At 37.5% G+C, this 25,054-nt stretch overlaps 2 protein-coding genes across 13 annotated transcripts in view; one reads left to right on the plus strand and one right to left on the minus strand.

Annotated features, from left to right (window-relative positions):
- The window catches only part of LOC123880990 (diacylglycerol lipase-beta), an 88,261-nt gene extending 77,800 nt beyond the window's left edge, over positions 1 to 10,461 (plus strand). For 2 of the 8 annotated variants that reach the window (XM_045929484.1, XM_045929483.1), the window contains exons 9-15: positions 330 to 455; positions 875 to 967; positions 1,482 to 1,636; positions 2,440 to 2,592; positions 4,682 to 4,794; positions 5,351 to 5,371; positions 5,988 to 10,461. In XM_045929484.1, coding sequence (XP_045785440.1) covers positions 330 to 455; positions 875 to 967; positions 1,482 to 1,636; positions 2,440 to 2,592; positions 4,682 to 4,794; positions 5,351 to 5,371; positions 5,988 to 6,162 — 836 coding nt within the window. In that variant the 3' untranslated portion in view covers positions 6,163 to 10,461. Of the gene's footprint in view, positions 1 to 329; positions 456 to 874; positions 968 to 1,481; positions 1,637 to 2,439; positions 3,228 to 4,681; positions 4,799 to 5,350; positions 5,372 to 5,987 lie in introns of those variants that run through there. The other 6 variants (XR_006799387.1, XM_045929485.1, XM_045929488.1 and 3 more) reach the window with 6 other exon arrangements.
- A 996-nt stretch (positions 10,462 to 11,457) lies between these two features.
- On the minus strand, positions 11,458 to 24,103 carry LOC123881182 (spatacsin). Of its 5 annotated transcripts, none has more exons than XM_045929820.1 (16): positions 23,960 to 24,103; positions 23,622 to 23,806; positions 22,278 to 22,448; positions 21,582 to 21,825; positions 19,038 to 20,911; positions 18,629 to 18,799; positions 18,086 to 18,277; positions 17,097 to 17,379; positions 15,980 to 16,903; positions 15,371 to 15,528; positions 14,617 to 14,778; positions 13,723 to 14,259; positions 13,327 to 13,524; positions 12,581 to 13,098; positions 12,073 to 12,219; positions 11,458 to 11,779 (listed from the first exon to the last, which is right to left on the minus strand). In XM_045929820.1, exons 2-16 carry the CDS (start codon positions 23,796 to 23,798, stop codon positions 11,707 to 11,709), a joined length of 5,829 nt encoding a protein of 1,942 aa, XP_045785776.1. In that variant the 5' UTR covers positions 23,799 to 23,806; positions 23,960 to 24,103; the 3' UTR covers positions 11,458 to 11,706. The 5 variants fall into 5 exon arrangements, with proteins under 5 accessions (XP_045785776.1, XP_045785780.1, XP_045785778.1 ...); XM_045929824.1 differs by having other exon boundaries at positions 23,921 to 24,088; XM_045929822.1 differs by having other exon boundaries at positions 23,905 to 24,088.
- Between the last annotated feature and the right edge of the window lie 951 nt (positions 24,104 to 25,054).

Raw genomic sequence — 25,054 nt, forward strand, 5'->3', positions numbered from 1 at the left:
CACAATTACAATTTCTTTTTAATATTTTACGGCCCTGGATATCACTCCTCTAACTAAGGCCATTCTGAAAAATTAAAATATGTAGAAAATTGCTTATAAACAATCACAATGATATTATTATAATAGCACAGGCATGGTGTACCTTTTCATAAAATTCGTGTTCGGTGACGAGTAGGACAAGATACAAAACGTACGAGAGTAGAGGAGATAGCGCTCTACGAAAGTGTTTTAATTAGTCGTCTATATTATACTAAAATATCATTGAGTACTTAATTAAATATCATTTGTTTATGTTTATTTGCATTATTCATCTACCTTAATTGTGACAGGTTTACCAGAAGACACAGCAGCGCATAAAGGCATGTCCATGGGCGCCGCCAAAATGCTGAGGCGGCTTATGCCGGTACTTGACAGAACTTTCCAGCAGTTCCCTCATTATGATCTTATACTAACAGGTATTTAACACAATCACTGTACAAAAAGTATGGTTCTTCAAAAAGCGTGGTTTTGATTCACTCCAGCAATTATCTACTTTTACAATATTATTGTAAATTGAATATTTGAAAAGAGCAATCGCCGAGTTTCTTGCTGATCTTCTCGATAGGAAAGGCAATCCAAACCAATGGATTCTTTTAATGATTCAAAAGTACTTGTAAAAGTTTAAATTTGAATAAAAACTCTTTTTATTTTTTCTAAGTCAAATGACCATTCTGTGCCAATTTTGGCTTACAAGAGCCAAACATATGGGCTCACAGAATCTAGTTTAGTCTTTATAGATATCTAACTGAAATCGATTCAGTAAGTTCTTATCTTGTAAAAGCAATAGCGGACATTATGCTAAACATTTATTTTGAAAAGTATTTTTTGCTTTTAGGACACAGCCTCGGTGCAGGAGTGGCAGTATTAGTGGCGCTAAAATTAAGGCCAAAATATCCTCATCTAAAAGTGTTTGCGTTTTCAACACCAGGTAAAAAGCACAATTTTCTTATAAAAAGTATAACAGAGTCAACAGCACTCACACAGCTTCTTGCAGTCTTGACAGCGTGTTTGTGTGTGTGTGTGTGTGTGTGTGTGTGTGTGTGTGTGTGTGTGTGTTTGTGTGTGTGTGTTTGTGTGTGTGTGTGTGTGTGTGTTGTATTCAAGAACTAGCTGATACCCGCGGCTTGAAGTGGATTTAGGTTTTCAAAAACCCTGTGGGAACTTTTGGATTTACGGAATAAGTAGCCCATATTACTCTCCAAGTCTTCAACTATACCATGCAAAAAATTACGTCAATCCATTGTTCCGTTGCAATAAGGACATACCAACAAACAAACACTTTCGAATTTTACAAATGCGGTAGTGATATAATATGGTTAGTGATGATTTCGCGCTCTCAAAAACCAATGCATTACTAACGTTGTTTTAGCGTTTATCTACACATTAGTAGTTATTTAGTACCATTGTAGATCTTAATTGAATTTCCTATCGTCTCATTCCAGCGGGCCTTATAAGCCGCGAAGCAGCCCGGTTTACGGAAAGTTTTGTGCTGTCAATCGGCGTGGGCGACGACCTGGTGATGCGACTCAGCGTGCACAGTATAGAGAACCTGCGAACTAAAGTCATACAGACTATACATGCTACCAAACTACCTAAGGTAAGATCTAGTGGTGACCTAACCACAATCCGTCTACAATCAACGAACCTTACGTAAAAAGGATAAGATCCCACAAAGATGTAATTACTTACTTTACTTTTCTCACGATGTTTTCCTTCGTCATTAAAGCAAGTGATATGTAATTGTTTAAAACGCACATAGCTTCGAAAAGTTAGAGGTGCATGGCCGGAACAAACCCGAATAGAATTGGAGGCGGACGTCTTAACCAGTAGGCTGTCACCGCTTCTGCAAACTTCAATATTGCGGTCGAAATGCAACCCATGTAAAGCCAGTTCTTGTGTACGCACACGGATATTCAAAATTTTGCAGCACTCGCGGTGTAATTTGTACCACAAAATTTTGTTCAAACCATTTTGTATTTTTCTAAAAAGAAGTGCACTTCACGTAAAGTGAATTTTGTATCTTCACTCTAGAACTCTACTAAACTACTCTACTAAACGGGGAAGCTGGAAGAAATCTCTGTTTAGAGATAAGCATTTCCGTTGTACATAGCTTAATTTATCATAACTTTGTAACTACAATTTTGGTACATGAAAAATAAATAAATAAACATACGAACTATGGTGTAAGTATTTATTTTGAAAAACCCGGCCAAGTGAGAGTTAGACTCGCGCACTGAGGGTTCCGAACTCGGCTATTTTTTACGATAAATACATAGGATAGATACATTTTGCACGATAAATCAAAAACTATTATGCATAAAAATTACAAGACAAAAAACTTCAAACTTCACAGTGATTTCCATGAATAAAATTTGGAAGTTCTGCCCACATTTGTTACAGTACCGGATAATGCTGAACGGCTTCGGCTACGCGCTGTTCGGCGTGCCGGCGCGCGACCTGGAGTCGACGTGGCGGCGGCCCGAGGACCTGGAGGCGAACAACTCCGACGACTCGGACGCGCTGCTCGTGCAGGGCGTCTCCACCGTGAGTGCTGTCAGTTGAGCCTTTTTACCAGGTTTCGTGTGCCGTGTGCCGTCCGCTTGGGAATCACCGCATCTTCGAATTCATTGTGTGTTCATCGTTGTCGTGAGTGACACTAACGTATATTACACAAGCTTATTACCTTCGTCAAACAGAACTTAGCCCTTATCCTGGAGAAGCGAATTCGCCGCAAATCAATTCGCACGTATACGCGCGTACGATGCGTCCAGGAACGGATTCCATTCAGGATTTACAGCCCTCGCTCATAGACCTGCCCTCACTCTAAACTTCACGTGTAAACTGGATGATGCAAGGAGTTTCTGGTATCTCGATTCGTGTCTATGATGCACTAGTCGAGAGTTTACTCACATGATGCTTGTGGGTGTAATCCGATGCACACATAAATTCGCGCGAGATGATTTACGGCGTATAGTTCTTTCTGGACAAGGTCTTAGCGCGCGCCAAGACGTAATAACGTCGCGTACTAGCGCCGTGTTATAGCGTTGCTTGGTACCTACTATTCAAGTTTGAGCCTGTTACATAAAGCGCGCGACGACGCTCTGATTCGACGTTAGAACGCGCCGCGTTGAAAATATTCAGATTTGTTTGGTATGCTCGGCGTTCTTGTGTGTCTGTTTAATAACGATGATAGGTAGGTACGTATACGTTTAAGCGTCTAACCTGTTTGACGTCCAAATTACGCAACGTTACTACGTTACGTTATTGACGCCTTTATGCGCGCTAAACACGTGTTCTGTCTGACGAAGTATAAAGGCCTGTTCAGATTTAGTATGCGTTATGCATTGCCGCTGTTGGTAATGAAAACTTGAGGTTAAGGCGCGTTTTGAATAGCCGCGGCTGTAGGTACATAGGTACAAATGCCCATTGAAATATCGCGTGGAATTTTTCGCTATCCACAGCGACAGTGAATACCGCAACATCGTGGGATGCAGCTAATGTGTGTGCACATGTTGCATCCCAAACAAGCGACCTGTCCGTCTTCCAAGAACGACTGTCATACCATCAGATCTCTTGCCACCGCTGCTCGCCAAGCCAATAGGTTCTAGCAGAGCTGGCACATGGGCGGTGGCAAGAGATTTCCGGATGATATCGTTAAGGGCACTAAGGTAAGAGAAGCGGCCAGCGCTTTTCGAACAAAGACAATTGACACTTTTATTTAATAAAATTTTCAATTGTTATTATACCTAGCCTAGGTACCTGGTTCTGTACATTGTGGTAAAATTTTTAAACAATAAAAAACCTTTAATCATTGTGTGTTATTTATTACGTGTGGGTGAACTGTTATTTTTAATGTTATATTATAAGCCACGCTTTTATCTAACTGTAAGTGTGCTGGCATTTAATAGGAGGAAATTACTAAAATCAAATTGTGTCTGGGAGTGCCCTACCTTTAATAATAATTAGCAATGTATTTTTGTGTTTTACTGCAAGATATGTTCTATATAGTGCTGCCGTTTGTTCTATTTCTAAAAAGTTTTTATTTGCTTTACTTTCATGATAATTAAGTAGGTAGATAATTGATACGGATATTTCACTCTAGAGCGGTAACGCACTTGTAAAAATACTGATATAAAAAAACTGGGATATTGCTTACGCACTAATCCGATCTCGATCCAATCCAAGCTATTCAGTGGACATCTTTGACATATCTACGTCTAACGTCCGATTTGAATCCGAGGCACATTCGAGATACTCTCACGGATGACGGAGAGAACTTGGATGATGGGAGTCGGAGCTAGTGAAAATACGTTCCGAAATACCTTGTCATAGAACTATTTATTAATAGTTCATAGTTCTATGACTAGGTACTGTTTTTGTACTGTTTGGCATCTGCCTTGGGACAGTAGAGTCCACTGTCCAGTATACATATATGGTAACAGCAGTGCGGGTCTTCTCCGTTTGTCCTGTATGGGCAAACGGGAGTATGAGCCTCGAGGCATGGCTTCCTTAACCGGGTGAAGCACGGGGCATTTTGGTGGTCTTTAAGCCTATATATATTTCGGGGCCAGGGCCTGCCATTATGGATTAGGGCTTGTCGTACATGTACAATAAATTGTTATAATACATGTGTGGTGTTTAGGAGGCGGCGCTAGTGTCGAGGAACGTGTTCGCGCGGCGGTTTTCCTCGGCGCGCCTGTTCACAGCCGGCAGGATCTTGCACATTGTTCGGCGCAAGCGCATGGGGATCGAAAAGTAAGTAAATTGCATTACTTTCTGTATATGGAGCCGGAGCCGCACCGATAATAATTTGTAATAAATTGTCTCTGGTGTAAACAAATAAAAATCACTATAGTTATGAGCCTTACCAGCGCCGCACCGCCTTTACAGTCTAAGATGTAAGCGGGCTATCCTGGAAGCGCTATGGTAGTTTTCATTAAACCCATACATACCCCTTTGGTTCTACACGGCATCGTTCTGGAACGCTTAATCGCTCAGCGGCACGGCTTTGCCGGTTTATATTCAATTGCACAAAACGCAATTATCTCCGAAAAGTTAGTGAGTGCCTGGGGTCAAGCCCCGGACCTCGAATAGAGGAGGCCTAAGTTATCGCCTTACGGTCGAAAATTCTGTGTAACTGTCAATAGGTTACTTAGCAACGTTGCTATTTATCAAAAATTAACAACGTTGCTTAGTTACTTATCGATAAAGATTAGATTAATTATATTATTAATTTCGGCCGTTTACCGATTGAGTGCAAAAATATTTTTCCAATAAATTTTTCTTGTCTAATGTTTATGTCTGAAAAAAGCAATGAATCGGATGAGGAAAGGTAATTAACATTATATATTTAGAAAACAACGACTCCTATGACTTTCAATAAAATTTACAAAACCAAATAATCTCTCTGATACTAAGCAACGATTGTTAAGAAACGTTGATCCAAGTATCTACTTAGATGGGTGAAGGAATTTGGAGGCCTTTTTAATTTCTCAATGCCTCGGAGAACACGTTAAGCCTTTGGTCCCGGTTTTTATCAATAACATCGAATAATTAAATAGTTAAACCTAAGAGTTGAAATAGTACCTAGATACAATACCCGGCAATATTGTACATCGATCTTTGGAAAGAGATAGCGGTTTCGTAAAGCGTTGTCTCTATCGCTGAGACCGACAAAACGTCACATAGGTATAAGTGACAGAGACAACGCTCTACAAAGCCGAAATCCCTATCTAAAGGTCGATGTACGAAATTTTCTGCCGGCTACAACTGTAGTCTTAGTTGTGTTTTAGCTATCAATACGGAAGAATATGGAAACCCTCAACCCACGTCCCACCGCATTATTATTAGTCCAAGAAAACCTCTATCACTATGTATTGTGATATAGAAACCAAGTAAGGTGTAATGTAAAGGGATCAAAACTTAATGCAAATGTTATTTTTTTATAGAAAAGTGCGCACGCAGGAACCTACATACGAGATGCGGTGGGCATGTCCTGAGGACTTCATGGAACTACAAGTGATGCCTAGGATGCTGCTCGACCACTTGCCGGAGAATGTGCACCGTACGATACAAACGGTGATAGAGGAAAAACACTCGTACCGTGTTACTCACGTAGTTTAAGCTTTAAGTGATATTTAGTATGAACGTACAACATTTGGTTGTAATAGCTATGAAATAAATCTCAGAATCGTTACGATAATGATAACGGAGGAAGAGAATCTCATATAAGCATGGTTAAGTGGGTCTCATTCCAACTGTTAGATTGTCAGTACAGCAATCAGGAGCGTAGCAGGATTATGTGACCAAATGATAGTCTCGAGAAATCAATTTTATCATTAAAAAAAAACTCGAGTCACCGAAACTTAATTTACATATTAGTTCCTTATTAGGATTCTCAATTTTATTATTGACTTAGTTTTCTTAAATCGCTCAATTTTCGCGATCCTCCAAAAGGTTTTGGCAGTTGGGGTCTGGTGATTGCTTTGTTGCTACGCCAGGCCGGCAGACAGGGACCAGGTGGTCCGTACCTGGGTCTCCATGTATTGAGCCCAAGAATCGGGATGTGTTGTATTTTTAGCTACCTACTAGAAGTGTTTTTGGGGTTTGAACAAAGCCTGTAATTTGTAAATACTTAATTACCTATTTATTTTTAGGTAGATTAACTATTCAATTGAGAGATGTGATTATAAAAATTACTTATTGATAATTTTATAAAAGGTTCAAAACCGCGATCTTGGGTCGTTTTAATCTCAGACTCGAGAATTTGATCGAAACGTTTATACTCTTTCACTCGACATGAAAATATGAAACATAAGGCGTCTATTAGATATAATTTTTTCGATGATATAGAGAAATTACTTGCGAAATATAGAATGGATACGGTAATATCAATTGATTATATGAATTAAATACTCGGTTGGCATGGACCGCCCTCGGGAATCTTAAGTCGGAATGTTAGGACGCATGTTGAGCTAGACCAGTGATTTTTAACGTGTGGGTCGCGAAACCCGATGAGGGGGGTCGCAGTAACTTTGAAAGTTTAATTTTTAGAAGTAACTGCGACCTTCTTATATAGATAGGCTTTTGAAGTAAAAAAAACAATTTGAAAATGGTCTATGGATTCGATACGGAACGATTGTAATGAGTCTATGGTTGTAACATAAAAATTACAAGTAAGTAATAAACATCGGAAGGTAGGCAGTCGCCAAATATTTTTCCATACTAAGAGAACCGCGCCATGCATAAGGTTCAAAAACACTGAGCTAGGCCAACCAGACTCGAGGGGCATCCATATCATGCCAAGACGTCCATAATATATGTATGCCAAAATAAGTACAATATAGGTACTAATGATTTTAATCAAGTTCTATCTAACTCAGCTGTGTTTATTTTAGTATTAGATAAAATATTTTTAATTTTTATTATTTTTCTATTGTAAATAATACTTATGTAAGAAGAATAAATATTTTTTTAACGACGATGTAAAGTAGAAAGCAAATTCAAAATAAAATATAACGAAATCAAATATAATACTTATACCGACATAAGTACCTACATTAGTTAAGTGGAACCATTTAAACGTTTATTCTAAAGTTCATCTATTCTAAACTTCATGATTCTAAAGTTTTGATTTTAATGTAAATAAGTATGTGAGTTAACTTTGTTAATAGGTATGTAAAAATTGAAATTAAAAATTGTTCTGAAACGGCATTAATAGGTTTAATGTGAGACTGTGATGTGATGATAATCTGCAACAGAACAAAATTTGTAGTTATCTTCGATTTTATAAGTACCTCTCTAGATTCAATTTTCGATTTGTGAATGGCTGGAAAATGGTCCGTGCTATCTAAATCGGTCCATAGTTTTCACCGAGTTTCAATATTAAATGTATTTGTAATTTGTCATCCTCATTTTGCAAATTAGCAACTTTGCTATTTGTAAAAAATGGCCATAATATGCCCGCTTTCCCTCCGTGGACGAAACGTAACGCCTATCCAATTTTGTCTGTAATATTTAACAAATAACTAAGTAAATTTTGAAAAATAGCGTTGTGTTAAATAATTACCCACAGATAATAACAGATAGATTGAATATTGAAACCGGACGTTAAAGTATGCTAGTTTATGACTTTGCAATGCATGTATTTGTACATAGTTATAAGCTTATTAAAAATTAAGGCTATGTTTCAGAAACGTTCAGAACGTTCTGATCTCTTTTAGACGATCGGTGTTATATTCCTTTTAAACGAAACTCAATTCTCTTGCTTTAGGTGGAGTTGAAAACTCATGTTTTATTTGCTCAATTGAAAAGCAATTTATTTTTAAAACGCGTATAAATCGCAGTGCACATTAGGCTGAATCAATTCTTGTATCTTTTTAGTGTATTTTCCACAAAGGCCTAAATAATAACAGCATATTCTGGTTGTTTGTAAAGGATGCATCGGTGTATCATCTATTTTGCGTCTAAGACCTCGTCCAAGAAGTTCACGTATACACGCGCGTACGTTGCGTCCAGAAAGAGAGAACGCGCGAGCATTCAAGCCACTCCATTTGTGTGGATGCAACCTAGTAACTCGAACGACGCCGATATTCGCACGAGTCACGAGTCCGGCGTACTACACGCGATTTACGCTCGTATTATAAATTCGGGCGATGTTTGTGGACGCGATGTATTCGCGCCCAGTACAACGTAGTGATTATATTCTCTTTGCCCAGTACCTCACCAACGTGCGTTGCAAAACGATTTGTGCAAAACGATTCGTGGCGAACTTGCTTCTTTTCTGAACAAGGTCTTACTAACGATCAAAGATTAAAAAAGTTAAAAAAAAGTAGGGCATTCGCGGCCAGGATACGATAAACTAAAACGATACAAATGACGCAGCCTTAAGTTAAGGATTGTGAAGCTACCACGAAGTACAATAACTAGAAGTTAGAGTAGGATACTGCGTTACCGGTGTCAATTATGTAGAAAATACAAAATTTTTACTTTATTATTATCTGTAAATAAAAATAATTTATTGCAGAAATATTAAGCGTCATATTTTTTTTTAGTAGACGCAATTAGCATAGAATATTTTCATTCATTAAAGGTGCAATCTAAATTAGGTACTACTTAATGGAACAACACACTTGAAACTCTTTCATACTTCTACGTACTACGTACTAAATTGGACATTGCGAACAAAAATTGTATTACCTAGGTACTTATTTTACTTGTTCTATGAAACAGTATAAATTAGTTTTGACATTAGGCTGTGGGCATCCTATTATGCAAAAGCGATTTGCAGTCCGCATAAATGGTTCGAACTGAGCAGTTTAGTACGTAGAGGTCCTTGCTTTTATATTAATTCACTACTTCTTGATTTAACCTATCTACTTAGGATTATAATAATTAATTTATGATACCTTGGGGATCAAATTAAGCGAACTTGATAAAGTATTTACTGAATATACCTACTTAATATCTTCTTTGTAGCAGCAACGTTTACGTACGTTAAAGCATTTACCTCTTAATCATAGAGTAGGTAGATAATATTATACATTCCAATCTCTATGTACACTCAGTCCGTTGGTATTGAATTTTACACTTTTATTCTTTATTTATTTGTATTTAGCGAGATGTGTTTTTATTTATTTACCTACTTACTTTATCATGTTTATTTTTATTTATTTCATTCAGTAAAAACCTTCCCTGTCTACCTGAATAATGACTTAGTTTGAAATCTTGCCTCGATTTTTTTGTGATTTATTTTTGTAAATAATATTATAAAGATGAAGATCATATTCTTGCCCATCTTACCAGTAACTTATCTTATCATGAATACATATTAAACTTATTCTTTGTATTTATTTATTTTTATGATTAACTTACCCTAATTTTTTCGTAAAACAACAAAATACTATATAAAATGTTCTTTCGATAGACAGACAATGATGACTATAGGTACCTACTATTTGTATTATTGGTGTTATAATCGCGAGAATGAATCTCATTGCGCCATTTCTTATGAATTTCTTTTATTCGCTATTCCAGTATTCTTGTATTTATATATAAATCAGTCTCTCTGTATGAAAAGCTTGTGTATGAGCCTGTCAAATATTATGTGCTCAAATTTTTAGAGTGTGCATGATGTAAAAGCAATTAAGCGGAATCTATCGAACGCGCCCCATACAAACGAAATTTACTTCTTATTTGAATAGTAACCAAACGTTCTAGATTAATAAGGATTTTCTTTTACCCTTTAGAGTCCGTGTAATTTTAAAGAAAATCACAGAAGACAGACATTAGTTTCCTAGAGCGTGTCTACATTTGAGTTGGATCGGTATCATCCCATAAGCAAAATTTTGCGACTTTTGGAAGCTTTTAATACATCGCGGAAAAGCGCATATGGTTCAATACAGTAAAAAAGTTTTGTTTTTCTAAAATAGAAAAAGGTAAAAGGCACTTTTCTCCTCCTAAAATTTGTGCAATTATTTTTGGCAGGACAGGTTTTTGTCTTATGTAATTTTGTGTTACTTAAATGAAATGTGCGTCGAGTATTAGAAGGACTGAGGTTCTTTTCACTTGTACCCTAAATTAGGGCTTTATATTCTGTCACTTTATGTACTAGATAATATAACCAATATCTTGTGTTGGGTTTATGTTAATTTATAATAAAATCTATTTTAAAATAAGGTAGTTTTATTTATAAACTTTTTTAATCAAATAATACCTACCCAATGGTAGTCACTCTTTTTCGCGCTAGTCACGCTTCAAGTTCAAGTTTTGCACAAAATGTTCGAAGATTTCACATATTGAATCTGGGTAAAAAATGTTTTCGACAAGGAGCTCGATTGTGGTAGCATGAGCTACAATGTCAATTGCAATAACCTCTGATTGCAGGTAGACGCTCGCTCACTATAATTGACTTCAATGCATTGTTGCAACAAGAATAGCATGAATTCAGCCAATCACAACAATTGCGGTTGTAATTTATGCAGTTTTTTCGCAATCGACCTGCAGTACTAGACATGAAGTTTCAGTTCAGTGATCGTTTTTGCATATTCCGTCGATGTTGTCATCTAAAAGCGGCTATACACGGATAGCTTGAAGCAGTATGACTGACTGCTTCAACTGCACGGAGAAAATCTTCTTCCTTTCATTGTAATTTGTAACACACACAAGACCGCTCGAACAGTCGCGACCTCTACGAGTGGTCGATTACAGTTGAATTGTTAACTTCTCTAGCAGTTGTCAATTCAACTGCAGTCTTTGCAGTCGACCGCTCGATCGGACCGTGAACGTTTTTCAACGTTTCAAACTACTAGAGCTTTCTGTGTATGGCAGTTCTACATTATTGAAGGAATGAGACTGCTTGAAAGATTCAGGACGATATCGATTTATCGAGATTGATCTTTAATAATACAAAACGTAATGTAGATAATAAAAGTTTTATTTATAAACTACAAAGCTATAAAAATATGTTTTTCTCAGTCAATACAGAATATCACAGGTATACACTTAACTTACAAATAATATATTAGACATGAATATACATTAATGTCGTCATTTTTATTAAAACTTATAAATAAAGAGTAATAAAGACGTTAAAACTTTGGAATATAAACTCTATTTATATGATATTTAGAGTGAGATCTTATAAACGTTAGCGTTTTTGGCCCTGTATCATCTAATCAGGGTACGCAATTCTGTCATAGCCGCCTGAGATACGGGGGTTCTCTTCTTTTCCGATTTATACCTGAAAATTACCAAACCATGTATAAAGTTTCGGTCAAACTGGCGAATCTTGCGCAGATGATGCGGGATGTGGCACAGAAATTTGCGTACAGTAAGACATTGCTTCTTGCTAAATTTAATGATTCTAATTCAATGGCAAGTACCCTATAGATTTCGATTCCCTTGACGGGTTTTGACAGACAGACAGACAACGAAGTGATCCTTTTTTTTATTCCAGGACCTTCCACTAATAAGACCACATCGCTAGAGCAGTCGTCCAGGTTTTCTGGAGATTTTAGTGAAATGAGGTCGTACCTGTTTATAAAGTCGTGTGCTATATCGGGTCGATAAGTCGCCATATCGCGGAGGTAAGCCTGATCGTTTGTTAATGCACGTCGGTAAGCCAGTTCACGCCACACGGAACTCCCGCTACTCGATAGAAGTACCAGTCCCTCCATGAAGCTAGAAAAATTTTGATATGATTATAACATTGCTATGGGTTTTAGTCCGGTCCAATAGACAGTCTGGAAAATATTAGTGGAGACCTTGGGTACACCATTACAAAAAAAATATATAAGTCCCAAAAGATCCCATGTCTGCTAAAAAGTTATTCAAGGTCAAAGGTTATTTGAGATTTTTTTAGAGTTTTCTAATAAACAGTTAGTTTAAAAAAAAAATTAATCAGATAAAAATTGTGATCATTGATCAAATAGTATAAACAATTGTTACTGTTCCAAAATAGGTACTTTATTTAGAAACTTATAGAATAGTCTTTTTACACTCTTAACCACTATTTTAAAACGGATACCTATACTATACATACCTTAAATATTCCGTCACAAGGCTGTACGTCTGTTCAGTGCTTCTATTAAGAATGAGTCGCGTCGGCGATGCGTTCAGAAGAGATATTTGCAGTGCTATCTTTTGCGCGAGGTTCGCCATTTCTCCCGCAAATCCCGTACAACCCCCTTGAAGGTAAAGTTCACAAGCATCGTTGCAATGATTCAATGCCGTATCGAGGAGGGATCTCGTTGGAACATTGTCGTGGATCATGAGCCAAACGGGCTGAGATTGTCTACGAGACGTTTTGGACGCGTCACTGGCCATTTTCTCCAAATCATCTATCAGATCATTGGCCTGTTTCTTCTTAACGTGCGCAGCTTCCGAGTACATGTTGAAATGTAGCGCAACCATTATGTATGTGTCCGTGTCGCCTGGACAGTGCGTTTTCAGGAAGTCGAGTAAGCCGTGTTTGAACTCCGCGATCTTGTCCTGCTGTTGGCCCAGCATGTAGTCGAACTGGCCGAGGAGGAATTCAAATTGATGGTTTTCGCGTAACGCCTGAAAAAATTCACACTTATGAAACCCGAAAATATGTACATTGCCAGATTAAATTAGGATGGTTTGCGTTATTCATCACATTTCGTGATGACCATAAGTCACATTGGGTCATCATCATCATCATCATCACCAGCCCACTACTGAGCAGTCTCATTTTAGAACAACCACAACGCACGCGCGCGAAAAACACTCGTGCGCGAGAACTGACAACTGTGAGATATAAGATACCTGTAAGATATAAGCGCACTCCGTGTAGCGAGCAAGGCCCGTTAGCAGCCGCACCATCAGTCGCCACGAGCGTGCGGCCAACAGTCGCGCGGACAGCGCCTGCGCGGAACGCAGCACCACCGCAACGCCCTCCGTGTCGCACGCGCACGAAAAACATTCGTGTGCGAGAACCAACAACTCGATCGAGATTATGTTCACCTGAAATAAAAAAATCAGTCAAGTTCGAATCGGACCCGCACACGAAGGGTTCTCTACAATCGTACAAGATATAACACTTTTTTTTTAACTTTTAAAAGTACTTATAAAAGCAATATACATGCATATATATAATAGCATAAAACTTTAAATAATAATTGGTAATGATAACAATAGCAAGCAATCCTTAATTATATTCACCTGTTTCGTTGATAATTTGGCACCTTTGGTAATCTTCCGGATATTCGACTTGACTTCGTATCTAATATGAATATTGCTTCGAGAAATTACGTCGAACAAGTTTCTTCTAGAGTCACGTGACATCTTGTTACCAGCGTTGTAGACCGTGGAAACAGAGTACACTGATTCCGTTTCGGCAGACATAAGTGTGCCCTCTTCTGTCATGATCGATTCTACTTCATCGCCTTCTACGTTTTGATACTCTTCGTCGATCAAAGTTTCTACATCGAGACAACTATCATCCAAACTATTTTCAGGAATCTTCAAAACCCCCGTTGCCTTATAAATCTTTTGGAAAGCCATTAAATGGTCAAGAATCAATCGACCGATTTGACTGCAAGCATCTGGACGCATGTTTAGAAACATTTCGATATCTGAATCGAGGATGTAGCCCCAAAGAGTGTACTGAAAGTGTTCTTTTTGTCTGAATGTCGAAGTTTTCAGTAGGTGTGGCGATATTATCGCAGCTACCATCTCCCGGCACAAGTATTCTGCAATCTTTAAAATCAATAGAAATAAAATAATAGAACATTTCAGATTTCAAAATACTTCAAGTTATTGAAAGGTTACGATTTTCTCTAATAAGAGCGGTTTTGTCAGTCAGCATAGTATTTTTCTAGTAAATATACATATGTGATATTATCTTATCGTGACGAAATCGATGATTTCCTTTATAAATTATTATTAGGAATTGGACTCAGGCGAAGAGCAAAAATTCAGATCACAATTTTATTAATAACAGACACAATTTTAGTCAACCAAAGTTTTCTTTTCCCCGAATTAATTAAGTATCTCCAGTAAAGTAAAAATTTTGTAGAGGAATAAAATCACTTTAAAATGATTGTAACTACTTACTTGTTTAGACGGTATATTGAAAGTACGGAAGACGAGATTCGCCAACGACATTCGAGCTCTGCCGCTGACCAAGTTAATGAAGTCCAAGGGACGGCTTTGGTACTTCAGCACTGACGCATAATCCCAGCCGATTTGTAGTGCGATCCGGAAGTAGCTCGCTATCTACCATAACCAGATAATTACAGAATGTAGTGCTTACCATAATCCCTTTAAATTGGGGTTTGAAATGGAAGGTTGAAAGCAACAGGACGCACTGCTCTGGTGATATAGAGGAAAGATAGGATAAAAGTTTACGCGATAAAACGAGGCGTTTGTCTTTAGTCTGCAGTACTGTGCAAGCTAAATTGCACTTTTTTGCGTCGCAACAAGAGTCGGTCGCTATTAATTTAAATGTCTTTGCGGAACGATCCTTTTGTACCTCGGGTACTATTAACTGTGATTATACTAAGAAAAAAGACGAAAATAACGCAAACAGACACTGACAATAACATATTTTCAATTGAAAAATTTAAAAACCCCCGACACGAAACCGTTAATAACTTTCAAACGGTTGAACCGATTTTCTTGGATTATAGCTGAAAACACTCTCGATCAAGCCACCTTTCAAACAAAAAAAAAACTAAATCGGTTCTTTCGTTTAGGAGCTACGATGCCACAAACAGATACACAAACACACAGATACACACGTCAAACTTATAACACCCCTCATTTTGAGTCGGGGGTTAAAAAGACGGTAAAGACATCAACAAGTTACCTGTTTAGCAACGGAGAGGCCACTGCGCACTGCAAGAGCTTCTAACGCAGACAGGCGGTCCGCTTCCTCGCGCGCAGCCAGGTGAGGCACGCCGTCACCGTCTTGTCTTTCCTGTATCACGACCAACTCTTCGAAACTAGTTTCGGACGCCTCTGAAACTGTCACCGAACACAATTTATCATTTTAGATATTCGTAAAGGCACGGTTGGTTGGTGGTAATCGGCTTCTTTTCATGTACAAAATGGCGGTTGCGTAATACATTACGTGCCTGACGCGTACACAAGAATCCTTTTACTTTTGTACTCAAGTTGAGTTTCTGTTCAATTAACACTTTTGTTTCCGTGATTTTTGCTCTCTTTTGATAGCTATGAGACTTTTGCCATAAGGAACAGGCTGCAAACAATTCATTCTATACTCTCAATCTCTGTAATCTCTGGGACTACTGAACCGATTTTGAAAATTCTTTCACCATAGAAACAAACATTATTCCTGAATGACATGGGCTATTTTTTCTTTCCCTACAAAAATTTTAATAACCTACCCGCGCGAAGCCGGGGCGAGTCACTAGTAATTTATAAAAGAACAAACTCAAACAAATACATAGCTTACCAGTCAACTTGTTTTGAAGTGTAGGCGAGGATATCACCAATCGCAGCTCCTGTGGCAATTCGTACGGCGAGCATGTACCTTCTGCCAGTCGTAGACATGTCCTTATAATTTGCACGGGGCACACGGGAGACCCATATCGGTATTCATCAGGCGGTTTGTACAACGCGGCCAACCGGAAGCCTTCCACAAGTAATTTCAACTCCAACAACTCGCTGACAGCTTTTTTCCAGCGGTCTATGTCTTCGGGATATTCCAACAGTTCGACGTTCTCTATATTCACCACATCCGATTCCACCTCGATCTCGTGTAAGGTCAACGAGAAAGGCTTTTCTTCGTGTACCAAATCAACTTTTTGGGAATTAGAATCTTTCTGGCCATTGAGAACAAAGTTCACTGTACCCTGATAGTCTTTGAATGCAATGTTTACTCTACAACGTAAATACGCGTCCCACATTTCGTGTTCAATTTCTTCCCTCTTCTCACCATATACACGGTTTTCTTCAAACCAACTCATAATCACTCTGTAGGCATAGAACTTTTGTTCGAAGTCTTCGACATAAACTCTCGAAAGAAACTCAATCGCCCTGTTAAAAGATACGCCAGCTTCCTTGAAGGCCTCACTACACTGAGCAATGATATATGTTAAGTCTTCATCATAAACAATTAAGTCATCTACGATTATGCCTGTGAGTCTTGTGCACTTTTTATCCCATTCGGCGATCAATATTTCGTCAACCGGTAACGCTGCTAGTTTAGCAATTTGCAGTGCTACATCGTAATTTCCTTCGCGAGTGTACATTTCTACGCATTCTAGAAAATAGGCTGGCGCATCATCTTCCAGCATCTTTGATATGTTCATCACAGATGAAGTCTCCATTGTTATTTTAAAAATTTCATATAACATTGTGAAATCTGGCGATTGAACTAAAATAAAAAGATATTCAATAAATATACATAATTCGTTTGTAAGTAACTTAAGTTAATCGAGGATTAATCCTCGAAAATGTAAGATCTTAGTGGAGTTCTAATAATAAAAAAGCAACATCATAAAATGTCATAAAACAATGAAATTTAGAATAGTCTTGCTTTAAATTATTAGCAGTGTAAACTTACTTACCAAGTAGATCTTTACCGAAGCGGGCTTCAGCTAAGCATTTCAAGAATTCCTTTTGATGATAAGGCATATCAAAATTGTGCATAAGTGCTATTTTAACGAGGGCCACGGCTATTCTCTGCAGGGAGTCTTTGGACAGGTCACACGGTAGACCACTGGCGTCCACGCTGTATCGGCGTTGACAAATTTGGAGGAAACTGGTCAAGTACTTGTTAGTCTCCGAATCAAAGGTGAGACGTCGTATACAACGATAGAGGAACGATGTCAATATCGCTAAAGGGCTTTCCTGTATAAAAAAAAATTTACGAAGTATAATTTAGAAAATCAGCCGGTATTATTATGTGTGAAATTTTTTTTATGCACAGATTAAGAGTTCAATCCCGATTATATTAGATGTTCCCGCGACCCCTTCTACCGCGTCTGCATTGATATAGGTTATCAAAATTTCTTAAGAATCCTTTTTCCAACACAAATAAAAGAAAAGTTAAACAGATGGGCCGTAAAAAGGCAACAGACAGACACACTTTCGTATTAGTTTGATATGGTTTTATTTAGTATGTAAGTATGGATTACTATGTTGTGGTGCTTCCGATGCGAAAAAAGGTAAACAGCGTCATATATTTTATCGTCCACGGTCCACACTAGCGATGGGCGATTCATTCGAATAACAATGGAACAAACGAAAAACAATGGATTGTTCAATTGTTACGTATCTCACGTGACTGTCCGACCGTACATTCCGCGTTCGTAAACTTACCAATTGAAAAATTGAACAATCGATGATCGATTTTTATTCGATTGTTTTTTGTGAAGACAAATAAATCGACAATTGATTGTTCAATTGTTTGATTCATTCGGTTGTTTTTTTGCAACAATCGCCTATCAGTAGTCCACACTTTAACATCGCGCTTTGACTGGTCAATGTTGCACCAAACTACGTTACAACACATGAACACACCACAACACAGTATTGTGTTTTCGTTATATTTTACCGGCATAAATATCAGCATGGACTCATGGAGGGTGGTAATGTAGCCTTCAACGAGACATATTTCAGCAACTTTTTGGAACAACTGAGCCGGTACGTTCTGCGCAATCACCGTTTGCAACGCCTCTCGACTACGCTCATTTGGCTCCAAGGAAGATAATATCCAGTGAGCCCAGAGCACGTCTACTGCATTAGGCTAAAAAAAATAATTTTGCTTGTTACAAAAATAATATCTGATTACAGCAAACATACACAATTTTGAGATGAAGACATATTATGACATAAGGTTATTAAACACACGGTACAAGACGGCCGGGGTTTCCCCGGACTGTGGCAGGCCGCAGCGACGTCCCACAGCTCCCGCCCCATATAGATGCTAGTCAGGAAATCGATGATTTTACCTCATACCAGCTAGCGAGGAGCACCAGCAAAGGCTCAGCATCCCACAGCAAGGCGGTCGGGGGATCCTCTGGCTCATGGCAGGCCGTTGCGGCCTCCCACAGCTCACGCTTTATGTAGATACTCGCCAGGCAGTCGATGATCTTACCTCATAACAGCTAGCGAGGAGCACCAGCAAGGGCTCTCGGTACAGGTCAGCAGCCCGCAGCAAGGCGGCCGGGGGGTCCTCCGGCCCGTGGCAGGCCGCGGCAACCTCCCATAGCTCCCGCCCCATGTACGTGCTCGGCGGGAAGTCAAACACCACACTCTGGGTTGGGCTCTGAAATGAGAAAATCTTCATAATAATTTTGATTTAGTTTTTTAGTAAACATAAAGACGATAACACACACATAACTTAACTAATATGCACAGACTATTGAATTATCTAGCAGTAGTATCGAGTTAGATTTAGTTAAAATCAGACTGCAATGGGTAAACAGAAATCCTAGGAGGATGAAGACGTGGTATACCAATACAAAATACAGTTGTTGCATGTTTCATCTGAACTGAACACTTACTGTTTCAACTGAATTCAGTCTTGTGAGTCTCCTTTGTCCATTACTGGAATTTGATTTTTGTTCTTTATCATCTTCTGCACTTTTATGAACCATTATATATTTTAAATGCTCAGCATATGATGTCTTTTCGAAGTCCTGCGACAATTGTAACATTTGGGGCAGAGGGTATCTAAAAACATCGCCGAAAAGCAAGAAGTTGAACCAAGAACCATTTCGTACAAATTCCCTAAGCTGCATTTCTGGTAATTGCAAATTGTGCAACATTGCAAACTTAACCATTGTTTGAGATTCGTACAATACTAAAGACATATCATGTTTTCCACCTGCTTCTTGAATTTCTTTCAATTTACAAGACGTTATTTCTTCTAAATATTTTAGAATAGTTGCAGCAGTTTCGTCATTGTTTTGGATCAATTTTATCATGAACTCATTAATTATTTTATTAGCTTCGTTCTCAGGAAATCCTTTACGCTGCACGAGATGGTTTCTTATCATCTTAGTAGCCGATACGTGAACTCTGCATCTGGTGGGATTGCATCCGATCATCGCCACAAAAGAAATGGCGCAAGCTGTCAATGCAGTATCAGACCAATTTTGAAGTGCTAAAGCGTGTGCCTCGCAACAAGCACTTTTAATACTCTTTTCTTGTAGTCGATTGTATATTTGATACTGCTGAGACACGAAAGCTTGGCTGGCATTGCAAGGACGATACTGCTTCAAATAATAGGTATGATTTAATTTTGCATCATATCCATATCTTTTCATAAGTTTTTCATTAGCAAAATCTGGCATATCTACTGTTCTCTGAGTCAGTGCTTTTAGACCATGTACATCTACTTCATTTGATATTAGACTTCCTAAACTGCGTCGATCGGTTTTATCAGGTAGCTGATTGTTACTGTTCATATTTATTATTTGGAATTCAAATATCTTGGAGACATCTAGACCCCGATATCCAGAAAGCAATTGATAGACGTTCACATCCTTACACTCATACATTTCATTTTTGCTGGCATGTTTTTTGTAAACATTATACAAATGTGGATGTTTATGTTTGTAGCCCTTATTTGGCAACTTGAAGTCTTTGAACTGCAAAAACTGTTCTTTTGAAAATATATCAAATAAATTCAGGTTGTCTTCCAATAAAATCATACCTAACACCAAATGTGGATTAGCAGAAATGTAGTTTTCAATATCGTCCTTTGCTATTTGTTGACAGGTTTTATACACAGGCACCACATGGCTCTGCCTATCAGAAGTTTGTTCAATACTTTTGAACAGCAGCCACAGTTCAATGCAATCCTTAGCCTCCTGTTCCACCTCTGATAAATCTATATCTAGTATGTGCCCCTCAATACAAATGGTCAAAACTTTGTACAGTTTGTTTTTTACAAAATACTTTGCCAATTCTAAATAGAACTCTTGCATACTCATTGTGGCACAGGATTCGGAAAATATGTCATCAATTAATTTCAAATTTTGAGTTCTCGCTAACCTTGCAATTATTTGGTATAAATCCTTCTTTTCACTCTCTACAATTATACCGTAAGAAGCTAAAGTGTCATATATACACATTTTTGTATATTCAAAACAAGTGGTGTTGGAAATTATTTCTATCATCTCTGTTGAAATAGGCCACTTGCGAAATATTTCGTCTAAGGCATCAAGCACTTCATTAGTGAAACCTTTGGTGTCAACATGCAAGAGTTTTTGTACAAAATTGTCATTGTTAAAAAAATTGTAGCGTGCATTCATGTCCCGCACCACTTCCGACATCTGAACGTTGATCCAACGAACAAGAATCATAGATTTATTGTGATCTACTAAATAGTTCCACATGTTAAGAGGTGTAGAAAAATCCAGCAGGGAAAATTCTGTAACAATGGTAACATAGTGAACGACATTTGTACATGAAAACAATTTTTAGACATGTTATGTTGATGAGTACCTAACTGTTTTGTTTTATGATTAAAACTCACAAGCTAAAAGATGATTCACACTACACCATGCCAGGATTACACCTTTTATGAGACAGCAAGGCCAAAGATCTATAATAGGTAACTATAATTTTACGTCCAATATTTCAATTCATAGAATGACAAGACATGATATTATTGGTCACAGTTCAGCCAAGCATGATGTAGGATTAATCTAGCTTAATATGAGTAGCAATATTAGAATATAGAATATGGGTGGTTTAGAGAAAATTAGAATTAAAAAACTTATTTTTTACTAGAGGATTGCCTGCGGCTTCGCCCGCCTGGATTTCGATTATTTAAATCCCGCAGGAACTCTTTAATTTTCCGGGATAAAAAGTAGCCTATGTCCTTCCCCGGGATGAAGCCCATGCCTGTACCAAATTTCATCAAAATCGGTTCAGCGGTTAGGCCGTGAAAACGTAGCAGACAGACAGACAGTCAGACACACTTTCACATTTATAATATTAGTATAGAATGGATTTATTGCAAGATAGGCACTTGACAACAATCATGCTTAGTAATCAGTGACGAGGTCTAGGTTACAATTACAGTTTCTGTAACTCACCAAATGTGTCAAAGAATAATGCAGTTGCAATCTTGCATTTCCAGTCAGGGGGATATTTTTCTATATTCTCAATTGTCAATGCCTTAATTTCACTTTCATTTACAAATACTCTGTTGCTTCCAATACCAAACACTTTGTTTTGTTTGAAGGTACCATCAACTTCAAACGACTTTTCCAGATAACGAAGTAAATTCCAATGTCTTTTGAAATCTTCCCACCTTTTTACATTCTCACTTTTCATATCCTTAGAAATCAAGAAAGAATATATTTTATTAGCATACAATTATTATTATTATTATAAAATTAAAAAATGAATCTTGGTGTAACCAGGTACACCTAAAACCTAGATTATGTCATGTCTTTAATAATAGCAATAGGGTACTAGTCTTACTATTATAGACAGTAGATTTACTAAGTTCAGGTATACACAATTTTTTCTGAAACCTTTTTACCATGTGATCAGCTGCAAGAGATAGTAGAATAGATGTAGGCAGATGGAGAATACATAATATTATCAACATTAAAACTGTAAATGGGAAAGTTTGTCTATCTGTCTGCATCTTTTCTTGATTTGTTATCTGTTTAACCAATTTTTATGAAATTTGGTAGAGCTGGCATTCCTCACCTGGAAATCGAAGAGTTCCCATAGAATTTTTAAACACCATATGGAACAGAATATAAATAATGCATGAATACCTTAGACAGTTTTTGCAAGTTTTCCACAATGAAATCTCTGTATTCAATTTCTGGTGATGTCTCTGCCAGAACCATTAAATGTTCTTCTGGGTTTATATTGCATTTATTCAGAATGTGGAGAACTTTATATATTTGCTTTCGCATCAGCAGCTGGACAGTCCATGCCTTAACCTGGAAAAAAGCTAAGTTTTAGGCTAGTTCTCCACTTTCTGAACAAGCAAGCTTCATAGTTCATATATTTAATAGTAGAAATGGAATAACTGGTTATTTGTGATTAGTGATATCTGTTGTAATAGACTATTACTTAACTACTCAAAAATAACAGGCTCAAATATCTGTTATTACCCATGTCAACTTTTTGGAGATACAGCCTCGCATATCTTGAATGTTCAATAGTGTCACAACAAAAAGTCATTTCTTTTGCGAGCTTTTCACAGCTGTATAGCTACTGTGGTTGTGGGTGATAGCTCTAAATCATCATCATCATTATCAACCAAAAGACATGACTTCGTCTGTGTTGGTGTTAGCTGGCGGGCGTGCTCTGCCTTTTTGGAGCGTTTTTTTTTATTAAAACTGACTGGAAAGCGCTCTAAGGGGGTGCCGTGCGTATGTCGGCGAGCGCTGGCAGACGGGGTCCATAATTGTATAGTTTAACTAACTTGTTACAATAAGTACAAACTTGACATTGGCTCATCTTTGTAAAGCCAGACGAGAGAGAGAAAAATAAACCAAAAGACATCCACGCTGGACATAGGTCTCTTGTAGGAAATTCCACAATCCACATGACACAGTCTTACGCCAACTGAATCCAGCTGCACCTTAGGACCTCAACATTGTTTGTGTTATTTTACTGCACTGCATTTTTGCAGGACTAATCTCATTGAAAATTCATTCATATACACAAATATGACTTTTATAAGCACCATTTAAATAAAAAAAGTCCCCTTTTACCTCCAAGAGTAAAGCTTTTGCAAGGAGTAAGTACTAGAGCTACAGTTAAAGGTCACACAGTAGTTAACACCAATAGCAAAGATATTATAAAACTCCCCTTTTATTAAAAAGTCCCCTTTTACCTCCAAGAGTAAAGCTTTTGCAAGGAGTAAGTACTAGAGCTACAGTTAAAGGTCACACAGTAGTTAACACCAATAGCAAAGATATTATAAAACTCCAGATAGTCAAAACCAATACATAAGTGGGACATTTATTTTAAAAAGTGAAGACAAACTTGTAAGTTTGTGTGAGTGATATACCATCCTACCTCTGTGTGGCAGCCTGTTTCCAGTCTATAGAAGTCATTGCCAAAACCTATGTAGAAAATGTTTTGTTTACTCTGGTAATAGTTACCTCTGCCATAAACCAATCTTGTGCTGTAGATTCACTCCAAGAGTTTTTACTCATTAGATATTTAATTGCAAGATTAATATGAGTTCCCTTTGCAGCAGCCTCTCGAACCATATCCCTCGGCGACTTCTCCTCCCAACAGTTCCAGATTATCTTCTCATTTTGACTCAGCCCTTCCATTGTTTTCACTAAAATTCACAACACATATCCGCATGCATTTTATAATATTGTTTCAAGTTAGAGAGCTTTATCAATGTGATGCAATAGATGGTAAACAATGCGTAACCAACTTAACTATTTACATTTACCAGAATCTTGAGCAAACAATATTATTTACTTACAATAAAGTAATCCTATTTACACAGACTTCACGATAACTTTATAGTTTTATTATATTCATTGGAAAAATAAAGTTCTACATAATTATTTAGACATTAGAATAATTTTTGCACAGTATTTTTAAAATATTTTTGTTGTTTTTATTTTGCGACTAGACGTGGGCGTTATTTCACGTCACTAGATACATTAACTAGTTACGCGGCATGTAACCGAGTCACTAGTTTCGCTTCAAATTAAAAGTAGTGATTTTTGTAAATGCGTTACTGGGATGGTTGGGTCATGAGTGACCACGCGCACAATAATATGAATACGCGGCATATAACCGAATCACTAGTTTCTCTTTCGAGTAGTAATTTTGTAAATGCGTTACATTTCTTTCGCATCGCGCCTACCGGCCGGTCGAGCGAGATAGCAGATCAGATTTCCGAGTAAGCGAGAGCGGGTGACACGAAAATCCGAAGTAATCCGAACGCGCACATGCCGTGGCATACAACAAAAAACAAAACAGCGTAACAGTACTAGTTTAAGTACGTTTAATTTTCATACGTAAGACTATAGACATTAGACAAATACAATAAAATAAGTGATCTCTGTTTGTAAATAATTTCAACGGCTTGCGATTCCAGGAAGCGAGCGTCAATTTGTTGAAAAGTAAAATAAAAGAACTTAGTTTGTTTTAGTTCGTCGTTGGACTTGTATTTTTTTGAGTACTTTCTTCTAAAAATTAATAAATGTTATTTTGGTGCTTTTTTTGTAAATTTAATGTAAAGTTTCAAAACTGTGTGTAAATAGCCAAACAAACAAACAAAGTGTATAAATAAAAGTGCCAAAACAGACAGTGAAAACGTTGAAAAAGTGTAAATAAACTGTAAATATATCAAAATTGTAAATAAATTGTAAATATAAATGATCATTGTATATACAATCAAATCAACTTCTAAATACGCCTGCATTAATAATTTTATAAAATCATAGTTTCCTACAAGTTTCCTATTAAACACTAATCAACCATAAATACATTTAATGCAGTCAGTCCTAAGCCTGAATAAAGTATGAAGGGAAGTTAATTTATTGATATAACTGTACCTATAACTACA

This window comes from Maniola jurtina, chromosome 3, assembly GCF_905333055.1.
Source record: "Maniola jurtina chromosome 3, ilManJurt1.1, whole genome shotgun sequence".
NCBI classification, from domain to species: domain Eukaryota; kingdom Metazoa; phylum Arthropoda; class Insecta; order Lepidoptera; family Nymphalidae; genus Maniola; species Maniola jurtina.